Source organism: Pollicipes pollicipes, unplaced genomic scaffold, assembly GCF_011947565.3.
Source record: "Pollicipes pollicipes isolate AB1234 unplaced genomic scaffold, Ppol_2.1 Scaffold_3216;HRSCAF=3773_pilon_pilon_pilon, whole genome shotgun sequence".
NCBI classification, from domain to species: Eukaryota; Metazoa; Arthropoda; class Thecostraca; order Pollicipedomorpha; family Pollicipedidae; genus Pollicipes; species Pollicipes pollicipes.
Window position 1 is genome coordinate 741,054 of NW_023596251.1, and position 26,460 is coordinate 767,513.

The following is a 26,460-nucleotide window of genomic DNA, read 5'->3' on the forward strand; positions in this document are numbered from 1 at the left end:
GACAAATGACGCAATGTATTTCTGTATACCCATGACTCACAGTCCACCGATGCGCTATCACAGAAGCACAGCATAAACACGACCGGCGCACGCCACGCCGACACCCACGGCTACACTGATAAACACCTGTTGACCATCACTACGCCGATAAGTTCGCGATCTGTCCAGCACTATTGCACGCGATGGCGGAGAACGCTCCGCGGAAGAGCACGATCCACGCGGCGCGGACATCGAGGACATCGTGTGTCCGGTCCACCGTCGACAGGGCACGGGCTGCACCTGGCCGAGATACAGCGATATCCGATCCACCGTTGACAAGACACGGGCCGAGCCCGGCCATGGTTCGGCGGCGGCAGCAGTCGCCCGCCGTTACCATCATCGAGCTCGCGGCGGTGAGCTGCTAAGTAAGGGGCCAGCACACCGAGCGGACAGCGTCGCGACACTTGAAGCCATCACAGCGGAGGAACTGCGTCGCTATTGCCACATACCCTGTACATTCCCGGCGCAGTGCGCGCCCTTCCCGTCCTCACTTCTTGCGGCCGTGCTTGAGAGCACGGTCGGAGCATGCGCAAGCGCCGAAGCGAGCAGAACTGACCTCGTGACGCCTGGCCGCCCATCCCGCGGCGCGGCGGCGACGGCATGACAACACAACACTGGGCACCGATGCCACCGGCAGGCTGGCCGCAGTGCTCCCGGTGATCACGTGACGCTTCGGACAGGTCCGCCGCCCGGCCTGGTGTCTGCTGCGAGTGCTGAAAGCCCTGTGTCACGTGACGACACCCGTGGTGACGTCAGCGCGGGCAAAACGACGCTTTCGGGTGGAGCAGGCAGTGCAGCGAGTAAAATCTGGGAAAGAGAACATGTGCGTTAGGACGTTCAGGAGCTCTAGTGCCGATACTAACGGACAGCGGAGAGAACCCACTTTCTGCCCCTCTGCGATCCACCCATGACTCGTGGCAGAAACTACGCACCGTAGCACCCTTCAAAATGCACGCTGAGCGCCGTCAAGACCACTGCAACGCTGGCCGCTACACAAAACCACACTCCAACGGCCAGTCGCAAGGACGGCAAAAACAGCACGCCCACACGCACGCGCTGTCTCGCCCTCCCCACGTCCGGGCTGCCGGCGCCAGTGACCGATGCGGTCGCCGCGCCAGCGAGGCGGCCTGCGAGCCGACGCCCCACCGTCGGCCAGCCCGGCCCGGCCGTGCAAAAACCGTGTCCGGCCGCCGTCCGACGCCATTGTTGTGGGCGTCGCCGGACAGCGGCGACACCCGGCGTTAGCCAGCGACCGTGTGACGGCCCGGCCGCGCCCGAAAAACCTCCCCCCGGGCGGTGTGACCTGAACTGTGTGCCCCCTGGGGCGCGGCCGAGTCCGGCGGGGACTTATGCCGGACCCAGGACTCCGGTGGGACTCATGCCGGACTCGGGAGGACTCCGGCGGGGACTCCAGCCGGACTCGGGGCCGAGGGGACGGCGGCAGGCAGGAGGCCGCCATCCGTCCGGCCGTCCCTGAGGGGTCGGTCGGCGCGCTATCGGCCATCTCCGTTAATTAGCCGAGGACGCCGTGACCGGGCGGCAGCCGGCCAGCTATGCGCTAATGAGATGGAACGCCCGGCGACAGATCGGACGCATTGCTGACGAGAGCCGGCCGCGCCGCGATAACCGGCGAGTCCGGCGGCGCCGCCGAGGCCGGGCCGTCGGTATTCGGGACCATGGGGCGGTCGGGCTGCGGCCGCTTAATGAGCGGATGTGAGGCAGTGGCAACCCGTCCCACGGCCGGCCGCGGCCAATTGGGACCAGAAAAAAGGCTACCTGAACGGCAGGTGGAACGGCGGGTGATGAAGAGAGCGGAGGACAATAATACCGCAGGCTCCACGCGGCCCGAACAGGATCACGAACGGAGACCAGAAGTCCTGAATGCTCCCTTTAAAAGGCGTTCATATCGTACACGTTCTGGCCGGCTTGTTACGGAAAACCACGGAAGCCCAGAAATCATTTTGAAGTGTGCGGGTGCCAAGGATATTCCGTTAGTGTTCGCACCACTAGCAGATGCTGCAAGCGCTATACAATCGAAGGTGGTGTTTGCCGAATGAACTGGAAGAGGCGCACATCAGCACGATCACGCAAGCTGTCGCCGCATCTCACCTAGTGGGGTCCTGCTCCTGATCCAGGATGTCCACGTCCACCACATTCATCTCGTCGGCGTACTTGGAGTAGCTGAACGAGATCTGAAACACGGCGGCGGAAACCGGTCACTTCCGGCGCGTCTGCGGCAGCGCGCTCCCATGACCCCGCGCGCGACCCCTGCACTGCAACGAGCGGCAATTACAGCGTGAATCGACTGTCGGCGCCGCTCCGCGCAGCCCGACTCGTTAGTCGCCGCCCGGCTGGTGTTAGCGCCTCACGCCGGTGAGGGCGGTTGCAGTCTCCCACCCCAGACGGGGGCGCCGCTCTGAGGGACCACGGGATCGATCCCCACGCGACGCCAAACTTTATCGCGCCTCACGTGACAGCCGACGTGGGACCCTGCAACGGCTAGTAGGCTATGCACTAATTCAAATACCAATTCAAATTCTGCCGCCTGTCAACATTGAGAGGGACCGCCTCACCCAGTAGGGGCTTCAGGCGCGGCGGGCTTATACTCCCAAACTCGCCGGAGCCCACTGTTTTACTCCCCCACCCCCCCCCCCCGAAGTGTGCGGCGAGAGGCTTGCCCAGCTGGACAGGGCGCTGCTGACTGCTGCGCGCTGCGCTGCTGCGTACCTGCTGACTGAGTTCGGCCGGTCGGATGAACTTCATCTGCTCCAGGTGCGAGTGGAACTCGTCCACCACCGTCAGCCGCGTCTTGACCAGGTGCTCTGCAACGGCGGCCGACGGTCAGCGCCGCTGCAGTGACGTCAGAGCCGGCACCCCCACCGAGCCCAGCCGGCGTCACACGCGGAGGGCGCGACGCTAGTGCCGTCCAGCCATCGGCGGCCTTCATCGGTTAACGACAGCAAACTGCACTGTACATTACAGCTTTACACTGATAGAAGTCTCTTTTGCTGTTGTTGATTGGGGTTCAAGGGCACGTCAACTGCTAGGGCCATTTTGCGCCCAAGGTGAGCAGCGTGTACAGTTGAAACAGAGCCGGCGTTCGCATCGGGCACGTTCGAGATAACGTTTAAGGTAACTGCAATCTCGGTTTGTAAAATCTCACGGGATGACTGGTGCGACGCTACTCTGGCTGAGTACAAAGTTTGGTTAAGGTCCCCAAACGCCAACGACTCTACGCCGTCCACGAACAGCCGATAGATGGATGGTCGCACTGTCCACCTACCGATGATGTAACCCATTGTGACGTCATCAGGAAGTCGTATTTTGTCGCCGACGCGCATGAATCGTCCGCCGCTGAAACAAAGGCGGAGCCACGTCGTGAGCCGGGGACACAAAGCCAGAGCCCGGCGGAGGGACGGCGCCACAGCCTGCGCACAGCGCGCGGCGGTGGTGCCGACGGGCAGGATCTGAGGCCTCCTGGTGCCTTCCCTGCTGTCGGATCAACACCACACTGTCTTTGAGGGAAGTGGAGAAGTAAATGCGAAATGGAGGAGAGGTCAGCTGGAAATTAATGCTTGCGATCTTTGCTATGACATAGAATAAAGACATTTGGAGAGCTTGGCGTTGTGAAAGGCATAAAACGTGTTCGGTACCAGATTGCGTGCTACAAAAACCACTCTGCTGGATTTGGTTAGGATTAGAGCGCCTTCGGCCGGCCCTGGCCGTCCCAGAGCTATGAGATTGTGGAGAGAGGTGAATGGCGGGCTGCATATACTGCGGTCACCGTGAGAGACCTCCGCTTCCAGGGTCACGCCGCTCCTGGAAGCGTGTGCCGATGCTCGGATGGGGTTTCCGTCCGAGCGGGGCTCCGGGCGGGGTTTCTGCCCGAGCGGGACCTCGGGCGGGGTTTCCGCCCGAGCGGGGTTTCGGGCGGGGTTCCGTCCGAGCGGGGCTCCGGGAGGGGTTTCCGCCCGGGCGGGGTTTCGGGCGGGGTTTCCGTCCGAAGGGGGCTCCGGGCGGGGCTTCCGTCCGAGCGGGGTTTCGGGCGGGGTTTCCACCCGAGCGGGGCTCCGGGCGGGATTTCCGCCCGAGCGGAGCTCCGGGCGGGGTTTCCGTCCGAGCGGGGCTCCGGGCGGGGTTTCCGTCCGAGCGGGATTTCGGGCGGGGTTTCCGTCCGAGCGGGGTCTCGGGTGGGGTTTCCGTCCGAGCGGGGTTTCAGGCGGGGTTTCCACCCGAGCGGGGTCTCGGGCGGGGTTTCCGTCCGAACGGGGCCCCGGGCGGGGTTTCCGCCTGAGCGGAGCTCCGGGCGGGGTTTCCGTCCGAGCGGGGCTCCGGGCGGGGTTTCCATCCGAGCGGGATTTCGGGCGGGGTTTCCGTCCGAGCGGGGTCTCGGGCGGGGTTTCCGTCCGAGCGGGGTTTCAGGCGGGGTTTCCACCCGAGCGGGGTCTCGGGCGGGGTTTCCGTCCGAGCGGGGCTCCGGGCGGGGTTTCCGTCCGAGCGGGGTTTCGGGCGGGGTTTCCGCCCGCGCCGCCCGCGATCAGCTCACGGCTGACGGCCGCAGCAGCTCACGGCTGACGGCCGCGGCAGCTCACGGCTGACGGCCGCAGCAGCTCACGGCTGACGGCCGCGGCAGCTCACGGCTGACGGCCGCGGCAGCTCACGGCTGACGGCCGCGGCAGCTCGCCGCGGAGGGACGACTCGTCGCGGGGAGCCGGCACATCGCCGCAGGGAACAGCGACAGGGAACGCAGCGGGGCGGATGAGCGAGCCACATTCACGGCAGACCGGATCGGTCACATGTTTCGCGCGCTAACCGATGAAGTCGTCGCTGATGGAGTCCACATAACAATCGAGAGGAAAGTGGGGAAGTTGAGGCGTATTCATGACATCGCCGTGGGCCGACGGATTAGAATCGTCCTCAAAACAGCGAGACAATCTCCCCGGCCGCCACTGTCCCCAGTGTAACGCAATCAGGCCCTGTTTGTTGTATCGCCAAACAGTCGGCGCGCACCTGCTTCGACCGCACGCCATTACCGGCCGTCCAGCCGCGGGCGAACCTCGCTGTTTCGGCGAGAATTGCGTGCGATGCCAGCAGGTTTTGTGGAGGAGATGACTATCATGGTTTCGCTAGGATTTCCCATTAGAGGTATCGGCTGGGTAGCAAAAAAACCCGTGGCGGGGCGGGGCAAGACGAAGCCTTTCTGACCCGGTGGCATGGAAGATCCGCCCGGGACAGGGAGGGAGATGACAACAGCTTCAAAAGCGTACCCGCCCGGCCACAGTCAAAGGCGATCATGACGCACCCACCTCTTCCCAGTGCTAGCACATGTGATGATGACCGAAACCTCGACGGACTAAAAACACCGCAAAGCAATCAGGCCGGTAGAGCCAAAACACTTTTTGTGTTGGAAGTGGCCCAATTTGAAAGAAACTCGTAGTTGTTGGCACTATTTGTCAGCGCACTCCCCCATCCAAGATCACCAAAGAGACATCATCCAACATCTTCATTAGTTTCGTTTATTCGTCGGTGGCAATTCCATGAGGGCCGCCATAGCCATCGAGAGCGTTCGCCAATTCGTCGTAACTGCCTGTTCCCGAGGCTGGGACACTCCGAGCGGGCCTAGGCAATTTCATGCGGCACTAAGCACTCTAGTACGAGCCTTTGCGCGTTATGTTATTGCACAGGCTGCGCTAATGACGGCATGCGGTACACTAAGTTCTGACGAAATGCATGCCTTATTTGCATATCCCACCCGCACGTTAGTTGTCCCCGGACCCAGCGAACACAACGTTAGCCCACACCCTCAGCGGCTGCTCACTAAACCGGATTATACCGACGTTGTCTGGAACAGGGAAGCCGCCGAAGCGGAAAACGAGCGGAGCGTAGACTGCGTGATCTCGCACTTAACCGCTGGTCCCTGCTGTGGAGCCGCCCAGTGCCCGGGGCCACAGCGGCGGTACTGGAGGCTCAGTTAGGAAGCCACAGCGGCGGTACTGGAGGCTCACTGTCCGGGGCCACCGTGGCAGTACAGGAGGCTCACTGTTAGGAAGCCGCAGCGGCGGTACAGGAGGCTCACTGTTAGGAAGCCACAGCGGCGGTACAGGAGGCTCACTGTCCGCGCTGTCTGCAGCGATGATCTATGATATGATCAGGGCCTGCCAGCCTGATCAGGGCCTGATGATATGATCAGGGCCTGTCAGCTCAGCGGATTGGGATCGGCGGAACGCTTTGCGCCTCCGTGACACTGCTGCACGCGCCGGCGAACATTTCGGAGGCAGGCTACGGGCGGCGGAGCGCTAGCCACCACACCCCCTCCCCTGTGGAGGGCGGTCCCCCGTCCTTCGACAGAGTTTCACGTAAACGCCTCTGCCAGGCGGCAAGGCCCATTGGCTTGGGAACCGGTCTGTCAGCCGGCCGTTGATGTTTCGTTGGTTCGTCAGCAAGGCCGTCAGCTGAAGGGTTCCGCCATCTGAGGGGGGCGGGGGGGGGGGGGGAGGGGGGGGAGGGGAGTGGGTCCGTCCGCCGGTGGTCAGCCGTCAGCCGTTTCTGCGGCGGTGACGCCCGGCCCGGACGCCGGCCGGAGCCGGGCCCGGATTCCGCGGCGGCAGGTGGTGAGCGCCGCGGCGGCCCCAGCCACCGCGCCCGGTCAGCCTTGCAGGCCGTTCGCAGCATCACACGTGTCCCCGGCCGCCCGGCGCCCGAGGTCAGCCGGCCCGCAATCTGCCGCGCCGCCGAGCCGAAATTGGCGCCGGGCGGAGGCACGGCGGGCCAGGCCGCCACCGGCCGGCCGGCGCGCGCTTTACGGCTGCCAGCTGTCGCGCCGCGTTGCCATGGCTACGGCCCGCGGCGGCGCCCGTTCAAACCGGCCGCCCGGGCGGCGGAAAGGAGAAAGCCTGGCAGGCAGGGCTGGTGTCTCAGCGCCGGTCATCGTCGAACCGAAAACCGACGCAAGGGGGAGGGACAAAGTCAACTTGAAAGTCACTGTCTTGATCTTAATTATGCAAATACATAACAAGACACATATCTCTGCATCCTTTGACCAGTATCGACGCAAACAACTGTTGCAGCGTGGATTGTCAGACCCGGACACCAGACCCACTGACCAGACCCGGTGACCAGAGCCGGATGACCAGACCCGGGCAGTCAGACCCGGTGACCCGGTCCGATGGCCGGCTGTCGGCGCTGCCTCAGCTGGCAGCCGGCCCGCCATTCGACGCCGCCGACCGCTGGCTGGCCGCCGCCTGCTGACGCTAGCAGCTTCCGCCGGGGGCGATCACCACCCGGCGTCGGACGCCGGCAGGCAGAACGCGGGGCACGAGTAATATCGCACGGCAAGCGGCTGTTCCCTGACGATAAATCCACCCTGTACTGCCACCGGAGAACGCGCCATTTTTTACAGCTGAAATCGCCTTGCGCCGGCTGTGGAGTAGAGATTCCAGAATCTCACTCGCCGCTGCACTACTTTTCCTGCTCGTGAAAGGGGATGAGACTGGCACAGTGCCGACACTTGCATTACAACATGTGAAATCTCGGCGTCACAATAGGCCGTCGGGCACTTCGCCATAGTGCAGCGTGTACCTCTTCTCAAGGCGACGCATTTTTTTGGCGGTTGCAGCCGGGGGACCTCAGGGCGTGTCCGTCACGTGTTGTGACAAATTTTGCAGCGCGACGGACGGGTGCAGATGAGGTGAAGCTGCACGCGGTGCGCCGGGACAGCCTGCCTCGTGCGCCTGCAGCCCGTCCGGGCGATCCAGTACAGCCGAGAGGGAGAGGGGGGGGGGGGGGGCGTTCGGCCGGACCCCGGCACCGCCTCATATTGTGCGGCTCGTAATGCCTCTACTCTGCTGCGATGTGTTACACGCTGCGGATAGAACGACTGAGTCCACCCATTTGACTCCGCTCCAAGCTGGAGCATGCGATAAGCTGCTGAATTCCTAAATGTTTTGCGATGCGCGACTGTGTCTGCATTCGTATCAGCGTTTTGATAGACGATCCACCACTGCTGGGCCCGTAGCGTGTCTTACCTGGCGAACGGAGACATCTTCAGTGCGAGGGCCCGGCTGATGCAGAATCCAGCGCCGCCCGTCCCGAACCAGAACGATACCCGGTCCTGCAACAGAACATTCAGTTGATCAGCCACACAGTATTGCGATGACACCGGGTGAGGCGAACGGTATTAGGTCATTGGACGCTGAATAAGCCCACCGAGTGAGCATATAACATCAATGGAGTTAGCCATTCTGATGCACATATGGTACATGCACACAGGTCGCATGGATAACTTTCATTCATGCAACTTTTCCGTCAGGCTGGGAAAGTTTAGGTGGTGTGCGAAAATGACGTCAAGCAATTGTCGGCGTAGACTGGCTTATGTCAAATTCACAAAAACGGTGCAGACTTCACGAGTGTTTGCACACGCCATCCCAACTGAGATTCTCGGGCGAGACACCAGCGCAGTTCACTGTTCCATGAAAACAAGCTCATGCCTGAGTCAACGCAGCCGGCGTCAACATAATGAGTGTTTGCATGCGATGTCAAATCACGTTTTTCAAGCAAAACTAATGCACAATCGTCTCATTTCTTCAAAAAACCCAAGGCCTCCATTGGTTCCGCCCTCCGTGCCCCAAAATGTATTCGCTGTTCTTACTACGAGCCTCACCACGACGCCCCAGCCCCTCCCCCTCTCCTGCAGATCCGACCGGTCCTCTCCGCCGCGCTGTCAGTCTCCAGTCGAGCATCAAAGAAGCGCCCGCCGCAGATTTCAGCTCGAAAAACGGCGCCGACAGCGTGCAATCATTTTCCCATACGCTTCCAGCGACGGAGACCGGTGGGGGCCGCTCGGTAAGCCGGGATCAGGTCATGTCGCCGTGCAAATGGTTTGCGCAACCGGTGATTTACGCCCGCCGCCTTGGCGCCGAACCGCACCGAGCCGGTAATTAGCGGGGAATGCTGTCACCGGTTCCGGTGCGGGACGGGACCGGGCGGGACGGGACGGGGCGGAACAGGTCACCACCCGCCGACCGGCTGTGGTGAAGATCCACCCGGCGCCGCACCCCGGACGGGTTTTGCAGTTTGCCCGCCACTTCCGTCAGGGCACGGGGTCAGGGGTCGGGGGTCGATGGTGAGCCGGTGTAGGGCCTCCAGTGCGGCAGTGTCGCCCGGTGTACCGGTGGCAGCTTACTCATTCGTAACTCACAACACGCGCCACGGAGACACCCGACCAACGGAGACAGCGCCACACAACACAACGGAGACACCCGACCGGGGCCGCCCACCGGGTGGCACTTCTACGTTTCCATATTTCCGCATCCAGCGGGGCTCTAGCGCCGGCCTGAACAGAGAGCTAACGGCAGAGCTGATAAAAACAAGACCGGCAAATGTGGAATCGAGCTTTCCATCAGTTCGGAGCCACAGCTGACATGCTCTTCCCCATCAGAGGTTCCCTCTTTGTACTTCCAAAGTCTTTCACAACTCAGCAGACCTGCCACGTACCAAGTTCCAGCCATCATCAGGTCAGGCCAGGTCGGGCCAGGTCAAACCACTGCTGCGATTCGGCACGCGCGCCGGGCGGCCCGCCGGCCTCTCAACCATCCCCTGCTCGTCCCCTCTCCACCGATGCCTGCGTCGACAGCGGAGAACAAAGGTGGAAAATTGATCGGCGCTCAGGAGGGTGGAAGGGGCGAGCCGCTGCGACGAGACAAAGCCGCGGCCAGATGACATGTCAAGATAAATACCGCCATGACAGACGGTGCGCATTTTTCGTCCATCCCTGACCGTGGCCACATTTTTCAGGCTTTGTTTTCGCGGAGGCGGCCGACTTCCGGCTGGCTGCCTGACGTCACCGTCCGTCTGTATATTTACTCACTTTGCCCTTGTCGCATTTGTCCAAACACAGGTTTCCGTGGGCTCACGGCCAGCAGACGTAAAAACCGACCGGGAGCAGAAGGATGTGCGCAAGTCCACGGTAACTCCGGCCGACGCGGCCTGAACACGCGGCCTGAACACACGGCCTGAACACACGGCCTGAACACGCGGCCTGAACACACGGCCTGAACACACGGCCTGAACACACGGCCTGAACACACGGCCTGAACACTGAACACACGGCCTGAACACGCGGCCTGAACACACAACCTGACGAGGATGGCGTTTGTTCGGCGCGCTAACCGCCCATGGCATTGGGAAGCCTATGGGCACAACGCCGTAGCAAGATGCGCAGTCTTACTCGCTGCCTTCTCTCCCCTTTCTCCGCCCGCTTTTGGCCCTTCCAGCTCCTACCAAGCGTAAGAACTGACCCTTCAGGACATGTATCGGCCCCACATGTAACACGCACGCCCTGCCTCATGAGCTCCCCTGGGCTGGCACGGCAGACATACCTCAGGGAGGCCGTCGTCGGCTACGCGAGCGTCACCCTCAGCTGCCAGCTGACACCGCCGCTGAGTGACAGTAACGGCGTGTAAACACGCCCCGAGCCGAGAACGGGACAGCACGCGCTCCGACCGTCAGCGACCGGACAGTGCCGAGAAATGGCTGACACAAGCGGCCATTGTGCCGGCTGACGCTGGGAGGATCGACATTGGGGCCAGGCAGCTGCCGACGCCCTAACTCTGCGCCCGTCGAACTCGTCCGCCCTCCGCCCACGGCAGGATCAGCCTTCACCCACCTCCCAACAGCGCAGGGCGCAACACCGCACTAAACCCGCTGGAAGGCAGGCTGTCGGCCGGGTTAATCCACTAGGCGTAAAAAACGACTGGTCCGTTCTCCTCCTCGCCCGATCCCGGTTGCAGAAGTGGTGATGCTGCAGGAGTGGTGAGACGGACTGATAGCGAGCCTACCGCATACCGCTCACAGCGGCACGGACCGGACCTGGAGCGGGACCTGGAGCGGGACCTGGAGCGGGAGCGGCGGCGGGAACTGGAACTGGGGCGGGAGCAGGAGCGAGCTCGCTCTGCTCGCGGCACGCGGGCGCGGACTCAGCGCTCCGCCGACAGCCGCGGCCGACACGCCTCCCGTCTCGGCCGCGATAACATCGATCGAGATTCCATCTCGGCGGCGCGCCAACAACAGCGCCACATTCGCCGCCGCTACACCGTCATCGTGCGCCACGTTCGTCACGGCGGCAGCCAGGCGCCACCGGCGCCAGTAACGGCGGCGGCCGCGGCGGCCGAGCGCCGTTAGCGCGGGTAACAAGGCATCATTACCGCCACGGCCGCGCCGGCCTCGTCCCGATCGCGGCCAATCTGTCGCTGCCGCGTCATGATTCGCCGCCGCCTGATGGCCCAACTGACGGAGGACAGCTGACGCAGGACGGTCCGGAGCGAAGACGACGCGGCGGCCAGCAGTTCGCGAGCTCATACCCGGAATCGGAACAACACCGCACGGAGCGAGCGGACGAGGTGAAAAACAGGCACCGAGGGCGGTGGCGAAATCGAGGGGGCTTAGAGGAGCGTCTGGCTGGATTATGCCGATACTATGTGTCAGCATCCGCTACTTGCGTCACCTCCAGATTGGAGCTAAGAAAGAGCATGACTGGCAGATGAAGAAAGCTTCCCACACAAGATCCCACGCCTGTTCTGGCGTGTACGCCCGACATTTCCCGATGAGCAGCTTGCTTGCAGTTACTGGTAAACTGGTCTGTCCGACGTTCAATCCAGGAGGCTACGTCAATCTACCTGACGTTTAATCTAGCTGGCTCTTACTTTGGCTCTAGAAAACGGCAGCCGTTAGTCAGCAGGCCCGTTCAGGTATGCGGCGAGGCGTAGTTAATATGCATTTGAGTGCTGAAGAAAAGCGAGTGCGTTCCCTTACAGCTAAGCATAATGCGTTGTGAGTGCTTCTGGTGCGTGCCGAGCAGCGGCCAATCCGATCAATCGTCGCATACTCACCCCGCTGATGGCCCGGTCTATGATCTGCAGCGGCGTGCGGATCGAGTTCTTGCCCAGGTACCAGTCCTGACGGGGACTGAAGCCGGCCAGCAGCTCACCCAGCCGCGCCGTGTTCACGTAGTTGTCGTCGTCAAAGTGGCAGAACCACCTGTGAACGCAGGGGAGAGTTGGTGTCAGCTCAGAGGTCAGCTCAGGGGAGGCTGAGTAGGCAAGGTCGGGTCGGTTTAGAGCCACCCGAGGGGTCAGTAGGTGCGCGGTCAGGTAGGTCAGGTCAGGTCAGGTCGGGTCAGGTCAGGTCAGCTCAGGTCACGTCAGGTCAGGTCAGGTCAGATAAGTCACTCCAGGAAGGAGAGTCGGTGTGCAGTCAGGGCGGGCCGGATAAGGTGACCGCCAGGGCGAGGCAGGCGGGCTTAGTCGAGCTCTGACGTCAGCTGCTGGACAGATGTGGTGACGGTGCCCAGCGGCCGCTCAACATACCAGACGCACAACAGCATCGCCGCAATCCACAACCTATTATCAGCAGACCGCCCTTCGCCGCGCACTGGAGCGCCACGGCGGCGTATTGGCGTATGTGTTTTCCCGCTGATTACACACCAGTTCGTTCAGAACACGGGCCCCGCTTTTATGCAATACATCGCCGCTCATTTGACAAACACAATATCCAAGCCACGGACAAAAGTGGGATATCATTTGGAGAAGCGATGCATGAATGCGTTTGCCGGACCGCTGAACCCATTCTGCCGAGCTTTGATGTTTGCGGCACGCGGGCCTGCACCACTTATTGATTTATGTCTGCTTGAGCGGCTACGGGGGCCGGGGATAAAGATCAGGGCCACGGCGGGGGACAAACTTCGGAATGTCAGGGAGATGACCGCAGACATTCTGAGGGCCGTCAACCCGCGTGGACCTTATCCCCTTGGACCTTATCCTCCTGAGCCGCAGCACAGCTCAGGCCACCTCCAATCGTGGACCTTATCCCCTTGAGCCGTAGCACAGCTCAGGCCACCTCCAATCGTGGACCTTATCCCCTTGAGCCGCAGCACAGCTCAGGCCATCTCCAATCGTGGACCTTATCCCCTTGAGCCGCAGCACAGCTCAGGGCATCTCCAATCGTGGAACTTGTCCTCCTGAGCCGCAGCACAACTCAGGCCACCTCCAATCGTGGAACTTGTCCTTCTGAGCGACAGCGCAACTCAGGCCACCTCCAACCGACGGCGACTGGTGAAACAGTGGGCGCCCGCAGACCCTCCCCGACGCAGCGCATCTGTTTGGCGCTGCCTGCGCGACAGCAGCGACCTCCGGCGGCCGCGTAAGACCCGGGGACGACAGCCGAGCCTCCAGCACCGGCAGAGCATGCGGACGGACAGCGGGAGACAGCCAGCCTTTCCAGCCTCGGCAGGACCTGACGCCGCAGCTGGTGGACGCAGGCAGGTCCCGCGGGCCACGAACAACCACACCATCAGCGCCCGTGCGATGGATGCCGACTGAGGGGGAGGGGACAACTTCCAGCGGACATCGTGACCTGCCCCGCGGCGGCCTCCGAAGCCGGCGGCGAACCCCGGCCCGGGTCCAGGAAGCACCTGTGTGGAGCGGTCGCCTCACCATTCAGCCCCAGCGACGCCATTAATCCGCGACAAAACCTTGTTTTTCCGGACGGAGCGACGGTGGACCACGAGGGTCGACCGCGTCGCTCGGGGAGCAGGGGGGGGGGGGGGGGGGCGAGGACAGGACAAACAGCGAGCCTCCGTAGACGGCAGGTGGGTGTGGGCCTCGGAACGTGGCCCGCTCGGGTGTGGAGAGCTGACAAAGAGGTGAGCGGGGCCGGCACAGGCCACGTGACGGCGGTGGGGCCCGGCGGCATCCCGTTCTCAGACACTGAGCGATCAGTTGGGTGGCCACCGCCCGCTAGCTAATCGGGCTGCCGTCACAGAATCGAGCCTCTGACTAGGTGTTTACGGTTCGGTTGGCGGCCGCAGCCCGGCCAAATGCCGCGCTCACCGCTCCGGCCGCCATCCCACCTCCCAGCACAACAGCACGGCGGCGCCGGACCCGACAAAGCCAGCCGCGTCCGCTCACATCTTCGACAGGAAGTGTGCTCTCCTGCGGTCCGGCCGGCGGCGCGCGGGGCCCCCATTGAGAGGCGCGGCGTGGCGGCGCGCACCGGCGGCCGACTGTGACTAATCGGTATTAATGGAGACCTGGTGACGCGCCGGACGCCAGACGTGAGACGGCCGGCAGCCGCAGCATTATCAACTCCATTGACGCGCCGCCGGCCGCGCCGTTGGAGCGCCTGCGCTGATGGCCGATTGAAAAACGTGGCCGAAAATCGCTCTCGCCAGCCGGTGGGCCCTCCCTGGAGCATGAGCTTTCACAATATAATGGATCAACACGGAGAACGGATAGTCCAGGGTCTTGTATTCCATTCTTTGGTCACCACATTATCGTTGCGGAAAGGCTGTTTACAACCGAGATGTGGGTGCTCAAATGTCTTGAGTTCCCTTTAGAAGTATTTTTCAGAGAGATGAGCAAAGTAAATCGTGTCTCCAAAGGCCAATCAAATACAGGGAGCCGTCGTTTACTTGTTTATGAGACAAGTTGTTGAAACGGAAAAAAAACTTTAACCACATGTTCAATGCTCCCCAAAGCTTACTTCTGTACCTCTGTTATTAAGCACGCGTTGAACCCACGACGACTTCTCCACTCATTTCACAATAATCGGTGCAGTCCTGCAAACAGATTCAATGTTGGCAGGTTTATAGGTCTAAGCTGCATTTACCAAAAATTGTGTTTCCCGCATTTTTAGCGGTCTTGGCGGTCTGCGTTTGAAGATGACGCAAACACCAATTCAAACCCCCAAGTCGCCGAGACCAGGCTTCTCTAGTCCACCGCGCGCCTCCGACTCGTACCGAGATTGCCTCCATCAGACCCCGTCCTCCATCGACGAAGATTAAAAGCCAGTGTTACGGCGTAGTGATACGCTCTTAATTAGCCTCAAAAGAGTCCGGGCTGGCCGGCATTCTCCCGTCCCGATAAAATACTATGAAAGGACGCTGCCTGCTGGGCGACGAACAAAAAGGGCCAAAAAATTGCGGCGCCCCGTGGCGCGCGCCACATTCAAGTGTCATGGAGGAATGCCGAGCGGCGCGCGGCGGCCGGCCCGCTGGCGCGGCTAAATCAAATACCCCGCCCGGACACCGAGTGGCTGCCTTGTCCCGTACTCCACCGAGCCTTGCGTAACAGCGCCCCCGGGGCCAGCTAGGCCCTGCCAGCTGCGGTCAGCTGCGGCGGCGGCTGTCGCCCCCTCTCGCCGGTACAAGTCCTGCCGGGGCTGCGGACGAGGCGAGTCACGAGCAAAACACGCCGGCGCCCGCCCCCGCCGGCCGCCGCCGCGCGCACAACAAGCTTCCAATTAAACGTGACAATTAACGGCGGTGATTTGCAGGATCGGCTACTGAGGCCGCCGCGCGCTCACGCCGCTCAATTGGGGGCGGGACGGCAGTCACGTGACGCAGCACGCACCCCGCCCCTCCCCTCCCCTCCCCCGGACCGCCCGCCACCGGCGGACCCTGCAACGTGGCGACGCCCAGCTGCACCGTACAGCGGTCCCGCCAACTAGCACCTACGGCGGTTTAGTCCCTGATTCCGCTGTTTTCGAGTACATGCAGCGCCCGTGTGGTCAGATGCCGACAGTGATGAGGTTGCTTGCCTCATGACCAGGCGCTCTCGGAGAAACCTCAACAATTTCTTTGAAGGACTTAAGCTTGGCGCAGCAAATCGATTTACAGACGACCGGACTTTTACAGGGCGGTTTTCCGCAGCCGTAACAAACTGCAGTCGTGAAATGCGCCTCGCCTGCAGAGGCCTCCACCTCTCCCTGGCCACCGCAGGATTCCCCCGCCCAGGACCGGCGAGATCGTCTGCGGAGAAGCCGCCGGCGCCAGCGGGACGTCAGCACGTCGGCGGGACGCCGGGGCCACCCGCGCGGCCGCGTGACATCACCGGCGCGCTGCCTCCCGCCACCAGATCACTCAGAGTGTCTCCGGCCGCTGCTCGCTCCCACCTGCATAAAAGCGTTCGGCTGTAGCCGCAAGGTGATTAAGGTGAGCGAGGCTGCAGCCGGCGCCGCCTCATAACGGCAGCGGCGCCCCGGGAGCCACCGGACACCGCTCAGGGGCGGCCTCAGCGCCAGCTCCGGGAGCCGCCGGACACCGCTCAGGGGCGGCGTCAGCGCCAGCCCCAGGAACCGCCGGACACTGCTCAAGGGCGGCGTCAGCTCCGGGAGCCACCGGACACCGTTCGGGGGCGGCGCCAGCGTCACTGTCATGGCCTGCGCCATCGCCAGCGCCCGTGGAGGACCCAGATGCCGATAACGCAGTAAAATCATCGAGATAAGGCCGAGGACGGCATTGGATGGCAATCAAGACACATTGACCGATGTCATTGCTACAGCAGCTTAAGCCTGACTGTGGTCGAGGACCGCAAAGTTGATGCGTCAGGGTCATCGCCGAGGGAGTAAAGCCAAGAAACGGCATCGCTTGAGCTGATCGCGCCGACAGGAGAGCTAAACACACCGACAGGAGAGCTAAACACACCGACAGGAGAGCTAAACACACCGACACGAGAGCTAAACACACCGACCCGAGAGCTAAACACACCGACACGAGAGCTAAACACACCGACGGGAGAGTTAAACACACCGACACGAGAGCTAAACACACCGACCCGAGAGCTAAACACACCGACACGAGAGCTAAACACATCGACACGAGAGCTAAACACACCGACAGAAGAGCTAAACACGCCGACACGAGAGCTAAACACACCGACAGGACAACCGAACAGGCCGGCAGTCGAACTAAACAGGCTGATAACCGCACTGAACAGGCTGATAACCGCGCTGAACAGGCTGATAACCGCGCTGAACAGGCTGATAACCGAACTGGACGGACTGGCGACGGAAACGAACAGCTCCGATTTCCGTGCACCAGATTCCCTTCAGCATATGCTGAATATTCAGCAGTCTCGAGTTTCTAAACAAGGACAGCAGTGCCTAGCGTTGCAAGAGGCATCTGAACAGCCTGCTCAGGGCGCATGGGAGAACTCCAGACCGGAGGCGACAGCGTATTCTGCCTGCCTTGCGCCTCCGATTCACCGGGCCTCGGACATCGCGCATTGTTTCGCGGCCCGGTGCAGGCGGCGGACAAAGTCTGTCGTCACGTGCCGCTGTGGGACCGGGTCGTCATGGCAACGGTGAGGTCGCAGCTGACCGACTGTACGGGCACGTGGGTCGTACTGTCCAATGTCTCCTCGTTGCACTAAAAATCATCAGAAAGGGATAAGATGGTGAACGAAGTGATGAGATGACGGGATCCGCCAGTTTCAAAGAAGCTTAAGCACACAACATTTGTTCATTCGTTTGCCATCTGTTGGTTTTGGTGGTGTCCGGCCGGCCACACCGGCCGCTCCGCAGTCCCAGGCCTGTGTCTGGCTGGAGCGGCGGCATGTCGGCCGCCCCAGCAGACAGCGCCGGGCCGGTGTCTGGCTGGAGCGACGACATGTCGGCCGCCCCAGCAGACAGCGCCGGGCCTGTGTCTGGCTGGAGCGGCGGCATGTCGGCCGCCCAGCAGACAGCACCGGGCCTGTGTCTGGCTGGAGCGGCGACACGTCGGCCGTCCCAGTAGACAGCGCCGGACACTGTCGGCACGGCCGCGGAATCAGACAAAGCCGGCGCTGCGCGGGCGCCGCGGGCCGAGCCCACCTCCCACCGGCGGCGGGCTTCACCTCAGGGGGTGGTCCCGCCGCCCGCCGCCCGCCGCCGTCAGCTGACAATGGGGACCGGGTCGAGCATGAGAGAACGCAGCTTCGGCAGGAAAGGAAAGCTTGACTCGGACGAGCTGTTGTCATGGAGTTATCAGTCGCTGTCATGTCGCTGTCCGTCGTTGTCAGTCGTCATGTCGTTGTCGTTAGATGTTGGTACCGCCATGACCTGGACAAAGTGAGGAGTTCGGTGCGCCTTATACGCGCACACACAACGCACATAACTGCACTCCTCTTGCAGGAAGACCCCTCCAAGCCTTACCTTCACCACATTTTTAACCAGCCAGGCGTGGAACAAACAACTCCATCACAATTCCACTGTTGTGCAACTCAGAAACGAAACGCCTGCCAAAGGCGGTCTTTTTGCGTGAGAAAGCTGACGGTGCCCCAGAACAAGGGAGCGAAGCTTACTTCTTGCCGGAATCCATGAACACGTCATACTCGACGGCCATCTTGCAGCAGAGCGCATCTCGCCGGTGAGACGAGGAGCAGTTGGTGTTGATCACGTGACCATCTGCGAGGGGGGGGGGGGTTAGATGTGACCACGGCACTCATCACATATACATTTTTGACGCTACTATATTTCCTTAAAGCAGGGCTTATTGTTTGTTTGAGTTCAACAGAGTTCAGAACTCAACAGAACAGAATAAGAAACCGACGGCGATATCTGCCCGCTGGCTTGCCGGTCAATGAGCCCGACTGAAACTGCCTGAGCCGGTCACTACAGCGCGCAGGTCAGAGCTCACCAGAAGGCTCACGCGCGGTGGGGACCAGCCTGCGACTCGGATAAGTAAAGAGACGCACCGGAGATGGCGCGAGGACGCACGAGGGTGCGCCGGCGACAAGCCTTGGATTGGGACGCTTGACATCAACACTACAGCATGTGTCGTGATGTGTAAGACAAACGATTTTGAAAGGACTTTAACTCCAACATTTTGGAACGCGCCATGCGTCCATGAACTATAAAAGGCAATCACCGAGACCGCAGCCCTTACTTGTTCTCTGCTGCAGCGCGTCGTCATCAACGTCCGTGAAGAACCATGTCTGGAAGCAAGGAAAACTAATTAACGTCGGTCCCATTCGGCGTCTGCCGCCCGGGCCCGTCCGTTCGTCGGCTGTCGGCACCTTCAAACCACACATCGGACCCCGTAGCGGCCTCTCCTTTTCTAATTTCCTCCTATAAACGCATTGGTTCCGGGTTGAGGTCGAGTCGACGGGGTGTCCCTGTGGTCTTGACCCCTCCCCCCCTTCGCCATTGTCGGCGGCTCGTTTCAATCAAGCCGGCTCGGGTAAAGGTCGGTCGCCGCCGGCGGCCGCCCGGCGGCGCCACCGTCGCCGCGGGGACGATTTCCGCGCCAAATTACCGGGGTCTTAGCGGACACGGCCGGTAATGAATGCCCGCCGACTGACAGGTTTCCGCAACCGCCGGTGGTCTGGCGGTGTAATTGCGACCCCGACCCGCCCCTGTACAGGTGCGTCACTCCGCGGGCCGCCCCGGTGACAAGAGCCGAGCTGTTCGGTCGTGCCCCCCTCCCCCAGAGGGCTTGCCTGAACAATCTCCTGCGGATGGCTCAATGTGTCAAAAGTGACTAACCCTGTGCCAATGGACAAGTGGACACATCCGACGCATGTCCGAGGTGACCAACGGAGGTCTGGAACATCAGTTAAGGACTTTTTCACCGAGCATTTAAGCTTTATATTACTTTCGTAATGTCTCGTAATCGATATAGTCGGCTCGGCCCCGCAGATGTGCACCTGATCCAGCGTCACCATCATTTTGAATCAGGGCAAGCCAGACGTGTCACGCAGGTTACTACTGAAACCATTGCCAGCCGATGTAAGGGTCAGGTCAGCCACATGGCAGAGAAGACGGCCGACTACGCCATGGAGGGAGTCGCCGCCGCCCGGCTGCTGCCCGGCCGCCGCGAACGCCGCTGCGACAGAAGCGGCGCCCGGGCGGCGGCGTCTGACGCATGAGGCGACCCTGTATCTCGGCATCTGGTCCAGGCGAGACCCCGGAGCCCGGCCTTGGAGATGGCGGCGGAGATCGCGCGGCGGGCCGGCTATCAGTGATATGACTTCCAGAGCTCAGTTTATGACCGCCAGCTCTCAGAGCCTAATTACACAGGCGATAATTTTCGGCGGCGATTCTGAGATAAAACGGGCCATTATTACATGGATATTCTCATTAGAGAAATCCACGAAGACACAGCAGATAGTGAGTGCATTAAAGCCATTATTTTAGAACGTGATTAAATGGAGACGTTACAGACTCAAATTAAATGGAATATGCCGGTTTTGTGCGTCTTAAATACCCTACTCAGATTTCATATAATAGGCCGCAAATTTCGATCGTGAGCGATAAAATAAACTAAAACAAAGTTACAAAATAGGCAGCCGTAAATTTCTATCGAAAGTTACCTCCAATTTCAGGTCATTAATTTAACTTCCTACGGGCGTAACGCTCGCAACAACCTCTCGAGCGCACAAGCAACACGTTAAGGCAACGAAGCACAAAACAAGCGTACCGGTACAACAAACCCTTCTACCTCAACCAGTCCATCTCGGCATAACAGTCCGCAAACAACCCGCCTGCAGGGGTGGCACCCCCACATTTACGCACAATAACACCATCTGTGAAAACTCATTTACGTGCTGGCAGACCTTGAAAGTGCGGCGCGAAGCCCTCCAATGGCCAACACTTGTGCCAGCGCCGGGCTCCCCGCCCCTCCCCAATCGCCATCAGCTCACATTACCCCATGCTGGTGCCTAATTATCACGTGACACCGAATACAGCGTTGGCCGGCTCCCTGGTCCGGTCCATCGCTCCCAGTCCCCTGGTCTCCCGTTACATGGGGGAGAGAGAGGGAGGCAGATGGGGGCGGCCCGCGGGACCCGGGCCGCTGGTCACGCGGCGCCGGGAGTGACGCGCCCGGCAGCGGGTCGGGGTCGCGTTTTTGCCGGCCTCCGTAGTCGGGCAGCTGCGAACGCTGGCCACCGATCGAGGCGAGCGTTTTTGGGAGGCTGGCTAATAAGCGGCTGGGTGGCGGCTCCGGCGCGGACGGAGCCAATCACTGCCCGGTAGCCGAGAATTAATTGGCACATCAGCAACCAACGGCGCGCATATTAACAAAGTCAGCAAAACATTCGTTACAGCCGACATGCACAAAGGCACCAGCAGCTGGCTTCAACGTTGAGTGCATGGGAACAGGCCATTTTGAATGCTCCAGCTTCAGGCTTGCGCTCAAAGCAGCCGCGGCGCTGCGTGGTAGGAGATAGAATGTCTTGCGCGCAGTGGCAACGCAATCGCCTGTGTAATGAAAATGAAATCCTGATTAAACTTGAGGCGTCAAACCGCCGTACAACACAGTACGGGCTTACGGTTACCACGAGAGCAAAGGTTACCGAGGTGACGACAGTGAGCATAGCCTTGAATGTAGAACGTGTTGCCTGCTCGTCCATTTAAGAGCCAGCGATAAGCCCGCCAGATCTGAACGCCTTTTGGCCGTCTTTGACGTAGTTGTGGCCTACAAATCATGCAATCTAATAATGCATCAGCTCAAGATCCCCGGCTCAGATTTACATGTTGCGGTGGAAGAAGTTTAGAAAGAAGGTACGCTTGACGAAAAGCCCGCGGTTACCACGAGAGCGTCACCCCGCACGTCCACTGACATGTCTGCAGGGAGGGAAGGTGCCTGCTGGCGTCCGCATCCGCAGGACCGTTCCATGACCTATGACCCCACGCCAGTGGCGTCATCACTCACGGACGTCACCAGTCGGCGCCGACTGGCCGCCGCTTACCGCCTGACAGCCAATCACGGTCCTCCCATGGCCGGCGGCGGCGCAAGGCCGCCTGGGAGCCGGCGCCGACGCACGCGACTTAGCGCACCGGCGACCCCCGCCCCCGCCGCCGTGAATCGGTCGGCGGCGGCTCATGAGTGACCAGTGGCGTCAAACACGGCAGGCCCGAACTTCCGCCGCGCCACCACTGAGCGGAATGTCTCGCAGATCGGCGGCGTGCTGGCGAGGCAGGCTTTCGGACACCCCGCGCGCTCGTGCTCGCGAGCCGACCCGATCGCGTCACGCCATGCGGCGCAGCTCCGCGCGTGACGATCTCAGCCAGTCCAGGCTCCGCCGGCGCGGCTGGGCGCGCACGACACCCGAGCATGAGCACAGGCGCCGCTTCAAAGGCGCGCGCGACGCGCCGGCCGGGCGGCGGGGTCACGGCGCAGGTCACGGGTTCAGGGGTCGCCGGTGCCGGCTGAGAATCGCGTGGGGGGCGTGCAACAAAAACGCAGCAGCGCGGCCGCCGGCGCCGTGGGATTCTCACACGCCGCGCCCGTTCCCATGGCGCCGCCGAGATGCGACGGGCCGCGCCGTCAACACAGATGGGAACGGATGACGACGGCCCGGCGGTTAGCGCGAGCTATGCGTCTGCGCTATCGGCGCCGAGCGGCCGGCCGGCCGACGCGCTTGCCAGGTGGCGGCGGGGTGCCGAGGGATCGGCCCGATCCCCGCCGCGACGTCTGCAACGCGCCGCCGCTCTGCAACCGTGCAACGCGCCGCAATAAAGCGACGACGGCGTGGGAAGACGCACAGCTGCCACTGATTGGCGAGAGTCGTACAGGGCGCAGGACGCGACCCTGCGCAACCCTTCGGAGCCCTCGCCCTCACGCCGCCGACTCATTGGAGGCAGGTAATGCCGTCACGGTCGTAAAATTACGACTGACTTGGCCGGCGCCGTAAACCGCACGTTGCCGCGCTCGCCGCGTCCGTGTCCAGCCGACGATAATCGAACGCTCATACCATATCAACGAACGCTCATACCATATGAACGGACGCCCGCAGCTCGGCGCGACAACAGCTCGGCGCGGCCGTGCGTGACGCCGAGCCGCGCTGGTGAGCGCGGCTCGTCACCCATCACGCTGCCCGCGCAGGCCGAGGGGCGCGTAATCGCCGGCCAGCCGATGGGTCGGACATCACGGACGCCGACGTTATTTGGGGTGACTGCCGCCGGCGGCCGGGCGGCGGCCGGGGCGGCGGACGCGCCTCAGCGGCGCGCGCGCGATACGCCTCACTGCCACACCGACACAGTCTTGTGGCCCGTAATTGAGACCAGCGAGCTTTAATCGACCGTGCAGGTGGCCTCTTGGGCTCATTCGCAACGGCCGAATGTCCAAAAACAGTACACGTTGTACGGTAAGGAATATTACGAATAACAAGTAGCACGCGACGAACCTTTAAGACCTTGTTACAATTACCAAAGCAACACATTGCTTACACAAACTGGCGATGACATGATGCACATCGTTAACGTTTATGTTACGGGCCCTGCTGTTTGTCCCCTGCGCAAAGAGGTCAAGTCCGAATATATTCCCCGCCGCCGTCTGGATCGCGCTGCAGCGGCCGCTCGCCCAGTAGCATGAGTGATGCCGGGCGTCACAGCGCAGGCGAGTAAACCGGGCATAGACCCGCTAATGTCATGCAACTCGTCTCGTCGGCGGACGGCCGATTCATCTGCCGTCACCGACGCCGGCCGCGCGGCGCCGGTCGAGGCCGTGCTTGCACCGCGCGGACCGGCTTCCGCAGGGTAGCGTCATAGGTCCGCTACGATTTTGCGCGGCTCAGCGTGCGACCGCTCGGTAAATATTTACACTTTGATAGACGATACGGACGGGCGCTGCCCGCCAGCCCGAGCGTGGGAAAACAGCGAGACGGACGGCGTGGGAGCGCCGGCGGCGTTCTGCACGGCGGAGGAGTGGCGGCGCACGCATGGCCGCTCGACCTGCACCAGGCGTTTGATCCGGCCGGGCGTTTGATCCGGCGGGGTTCGACCCGCGCCGGGCGTTGGATCCGGCGGGGCTCGACCCGCGCCGGGCGTTGGATCCGGCCGGGCTCGACCCGCGTCGGGCGTTGGATCCGGCCGGGCTCGACCCGCGCCGGGCGTTGGATCCGGCCGGGCTCGACCCGCGCCGGGCGTTGAATCCGGCCGGGCTCGACCCGCGTCGGGCGTTGGATCCGGCCGGGCTCGACCCGCGCCGGGCGTTGGATCCGGCCGGGCTCGACCCGCGCCGGGCGTTGGATCCGGCCGGGCTCGACCCGCGCCCGGCGTTTGATCCGGCGGGGCTCGGCCGCTGTGAGTTGGACGGAAGTCGGCGGCTATCGGCGCATGCCGCACGCGATCGATGTCTTTACAATGGGCGAGGCACGGCGGATATCCTGTGGTGTGGTGAGTAGTTGCGGAGAGAATACATGTGCACTGAATGCCCAGGAAACTGTGCCAACAGGGTACTTCGAGGCCGATGGCCTTGCGGGCGGGGCATGGTTTGCGGCCCGACGTCGAATAGTTTACAGCATCGTGAGCATCTGGATCGCATCGTTGCGCTGGACCACACATAACGGACAATCTAAGCCAGATTACTGGAATCACCGGAAACTGCCCCCGATTGGCCCAGACGTTCTGAGTGACGAGTATGGTCTGAGAGACCATACGTTCTGAGTGCTGGCCATCGGCTACACGCAGCGTGAGAACACAAGAGTCTATTCGGGTCGGTGTGACAGAGTGACGTCTGCCCGGAACCGCAACTGGACTGGAGCCGACGGCGGTTGGAAATGGAGCAGGGACGCATGACTGCAAAAAAGAACGGCAGTGGGCACATGCTCTTATCAGTGGCTTAGACGGATGGGGAGTGGAAATGCTTTCTGTCCTGTTTAAAGCTCAGTTTCTACACCGCTGTAGATCCCAACCATGCAGCACGGGCCTTCCAACAACTACGTCGACGCACTCACCAACATCGAACTTCTTGACAGGCCCACGTGTCGCAAGTCCGGATCAAAACAATGTCGGGTCCTTTTCCGTAGGCTGGTAATTCCCCGCGAAGCCATGCGAAAGTCAGCATTCATCCAATAACGTCTGTCTTATACATTGTGTTAACGTCTCGGTTCGACTTTACCTAGTGTTTCTACAGCCTTGTAGTAAAGTTCGAGCCACGCAAAGCGTCACCCTCGAGCACGTGATGCATCCCCTGATCCCTGACCGCACCGTCTCCAAGCCCCGCCACCCGTGTCGCGTGCGGCACGCGCGCGTACCTGCTGGCTGGCGAGCGGAAACCACGTGTCAAGGATGGGCCGCAGCCGCGTGTCGTGGAACTGTCCGGACGTCTTGACGCTGATGAAGACGTCGGCGAGCCGCGGATCAGCCTGAGGTGTGCGCTCCGTGACGTACGCGAACCGCGGGCTGGTGCTGCGCTCTGGCTCGGGCTCGGGCTCCGGCGTCTCCTCGCCGTAGTCCTGGCCGTAGTCGGCGTCTACCGACTTAGGCGCGCGCTCGGGCCACGCGAGGTCGGCGGCCGAGACGCGCGCGCCGCGTCCCACCACGGCGCCCAGGTACACGCACACGCACAGCGAACACACCGCCTGCAGCACGCGGCGCCGGCGCTCGCGCATCTCTGCGGCGCTCATCTGGCCGCAGCGCGGCGCACGTGACGGAGAACGGGGCAGGAGGCTGGCGCGGCGCTGTTTGCGCGGCGGCCGCTGGGGCTCCACTGGCGCTCGGGCCGGCCGGCGGCGCGGGCTCCGCACTCCGAGGCCTCGGGCCGGGGCCGCTCCGAGTGGGCGGGACGGAGGGGGACGCCTGCTGGCCAGATGTGAGGCGCGCGGCAGAGGGACGGTGGACACTGACGGTGATAAACATGCGGGCTCGAGCCGGCAGGAGCACCGGCATGCTACCGTGCCGCGCAGAGCACTGCAGCGGCCATTAGTGGGCAGACATTAGCCTATATGAGCCTGCATGCTGTCGCGGCTTAGCGGGCTGGGCTGCAGCAGCATGCTAAGTGACCCGCTCTGATACGGTATCTGCTGATGGACCGAGCTCTGGTCCAATTTAGCACTGTCCAGCTTTCCAGGAGCCGTTTAGTGTGGCAACACAGTCTGAAGTGTATGCCGAGGTGACGACAGCGAGCATAGCCTTGAATGTAGAACGTGTTGCCTGCTTGTTCAGCTACGAGCCAGCGATAAGCCCGCCAGATCTGAACACCCCTTGGCCGTCTTTGACGTAGTTGTGGCTTACAAATCATGCAATCTAATAATGCATCAGCTCAAGGTCCCCGGCTCAGATTTAAGCAGCGCGGGAAGCGAAATTTAGAAAGGAGAGGCGCTTGACGAAAGCAACTATCGTTATACTTTGACATGCACATGGTGAAATCCAGCAGCCTGAGTCGCTTAACCGAAGTCCCAGGAATGATGATGCTCCAGTCGTTCGTTTGTCCTTTCTCAAAGGTAGCGAATAAGCCATCTTTGAGGATGGCCATCGGTGGCTTCTTTGTCTGCCCCAGCACTGCGTGCACGCTACTTTTCTTTTCAGATCAGATCAGATCAGAAAAGTCAGATCTGCTCTACAGATGATAATGATATTGACTTAACGTTTGCAAGCGCGTCTCAACAACATTCAAACTATCACACGAGCTCCGAGTGGTATGAATGGATCAGAATCACTGACACACAGAACCTCAACTTTGCGGGATCACCACGTGATCTCACGGGTCCGCATACGTGCCCTGAGAGCTCTGGAAGACGGTCCGACCTCCGCAGGACCATCGGTCGCTGGTGACACCCCTCCGTGTCCAGGCTCCGCTCGGTGAGAAGCACTCTGACGTTCCGCAGTAAGTGTCCCGCCCCGCGACCCGTGACACTGCGGTCACGGGTCGCGACCCGTGACACT

The 26,460-nt window shown here is 61.7% G+C and overlaps 1 protein-coding gene across 1 annotated transcript; it reads right to left on the reverse strand.

Moving 5' to 3' along the window:
- Window positions 1-25,148, reverse strand: LOC119090983 (fringe glycosyltransferase; the record flags this gene model as incomplete). The annotated part of the gene is made up of 9 exons (XM_037213708.1): window positions 1-846; window positions 2,149-2,231; window positions 2,767-2,861; window positions 3,323-3,393; window positions 8,064-8,149; window positions 11,925-12,072; window positions 18,153-18,255; window positions 18,737-18,785; window positions 24,831-25,148. Coding segments are annotated over 9 exons (1,008 nt in total), but the record flags the coding sequence as incomplete, so codon positions are not given.
- Window positions 25,149-26,460: the final 1,312 nt, after the last annotated feature.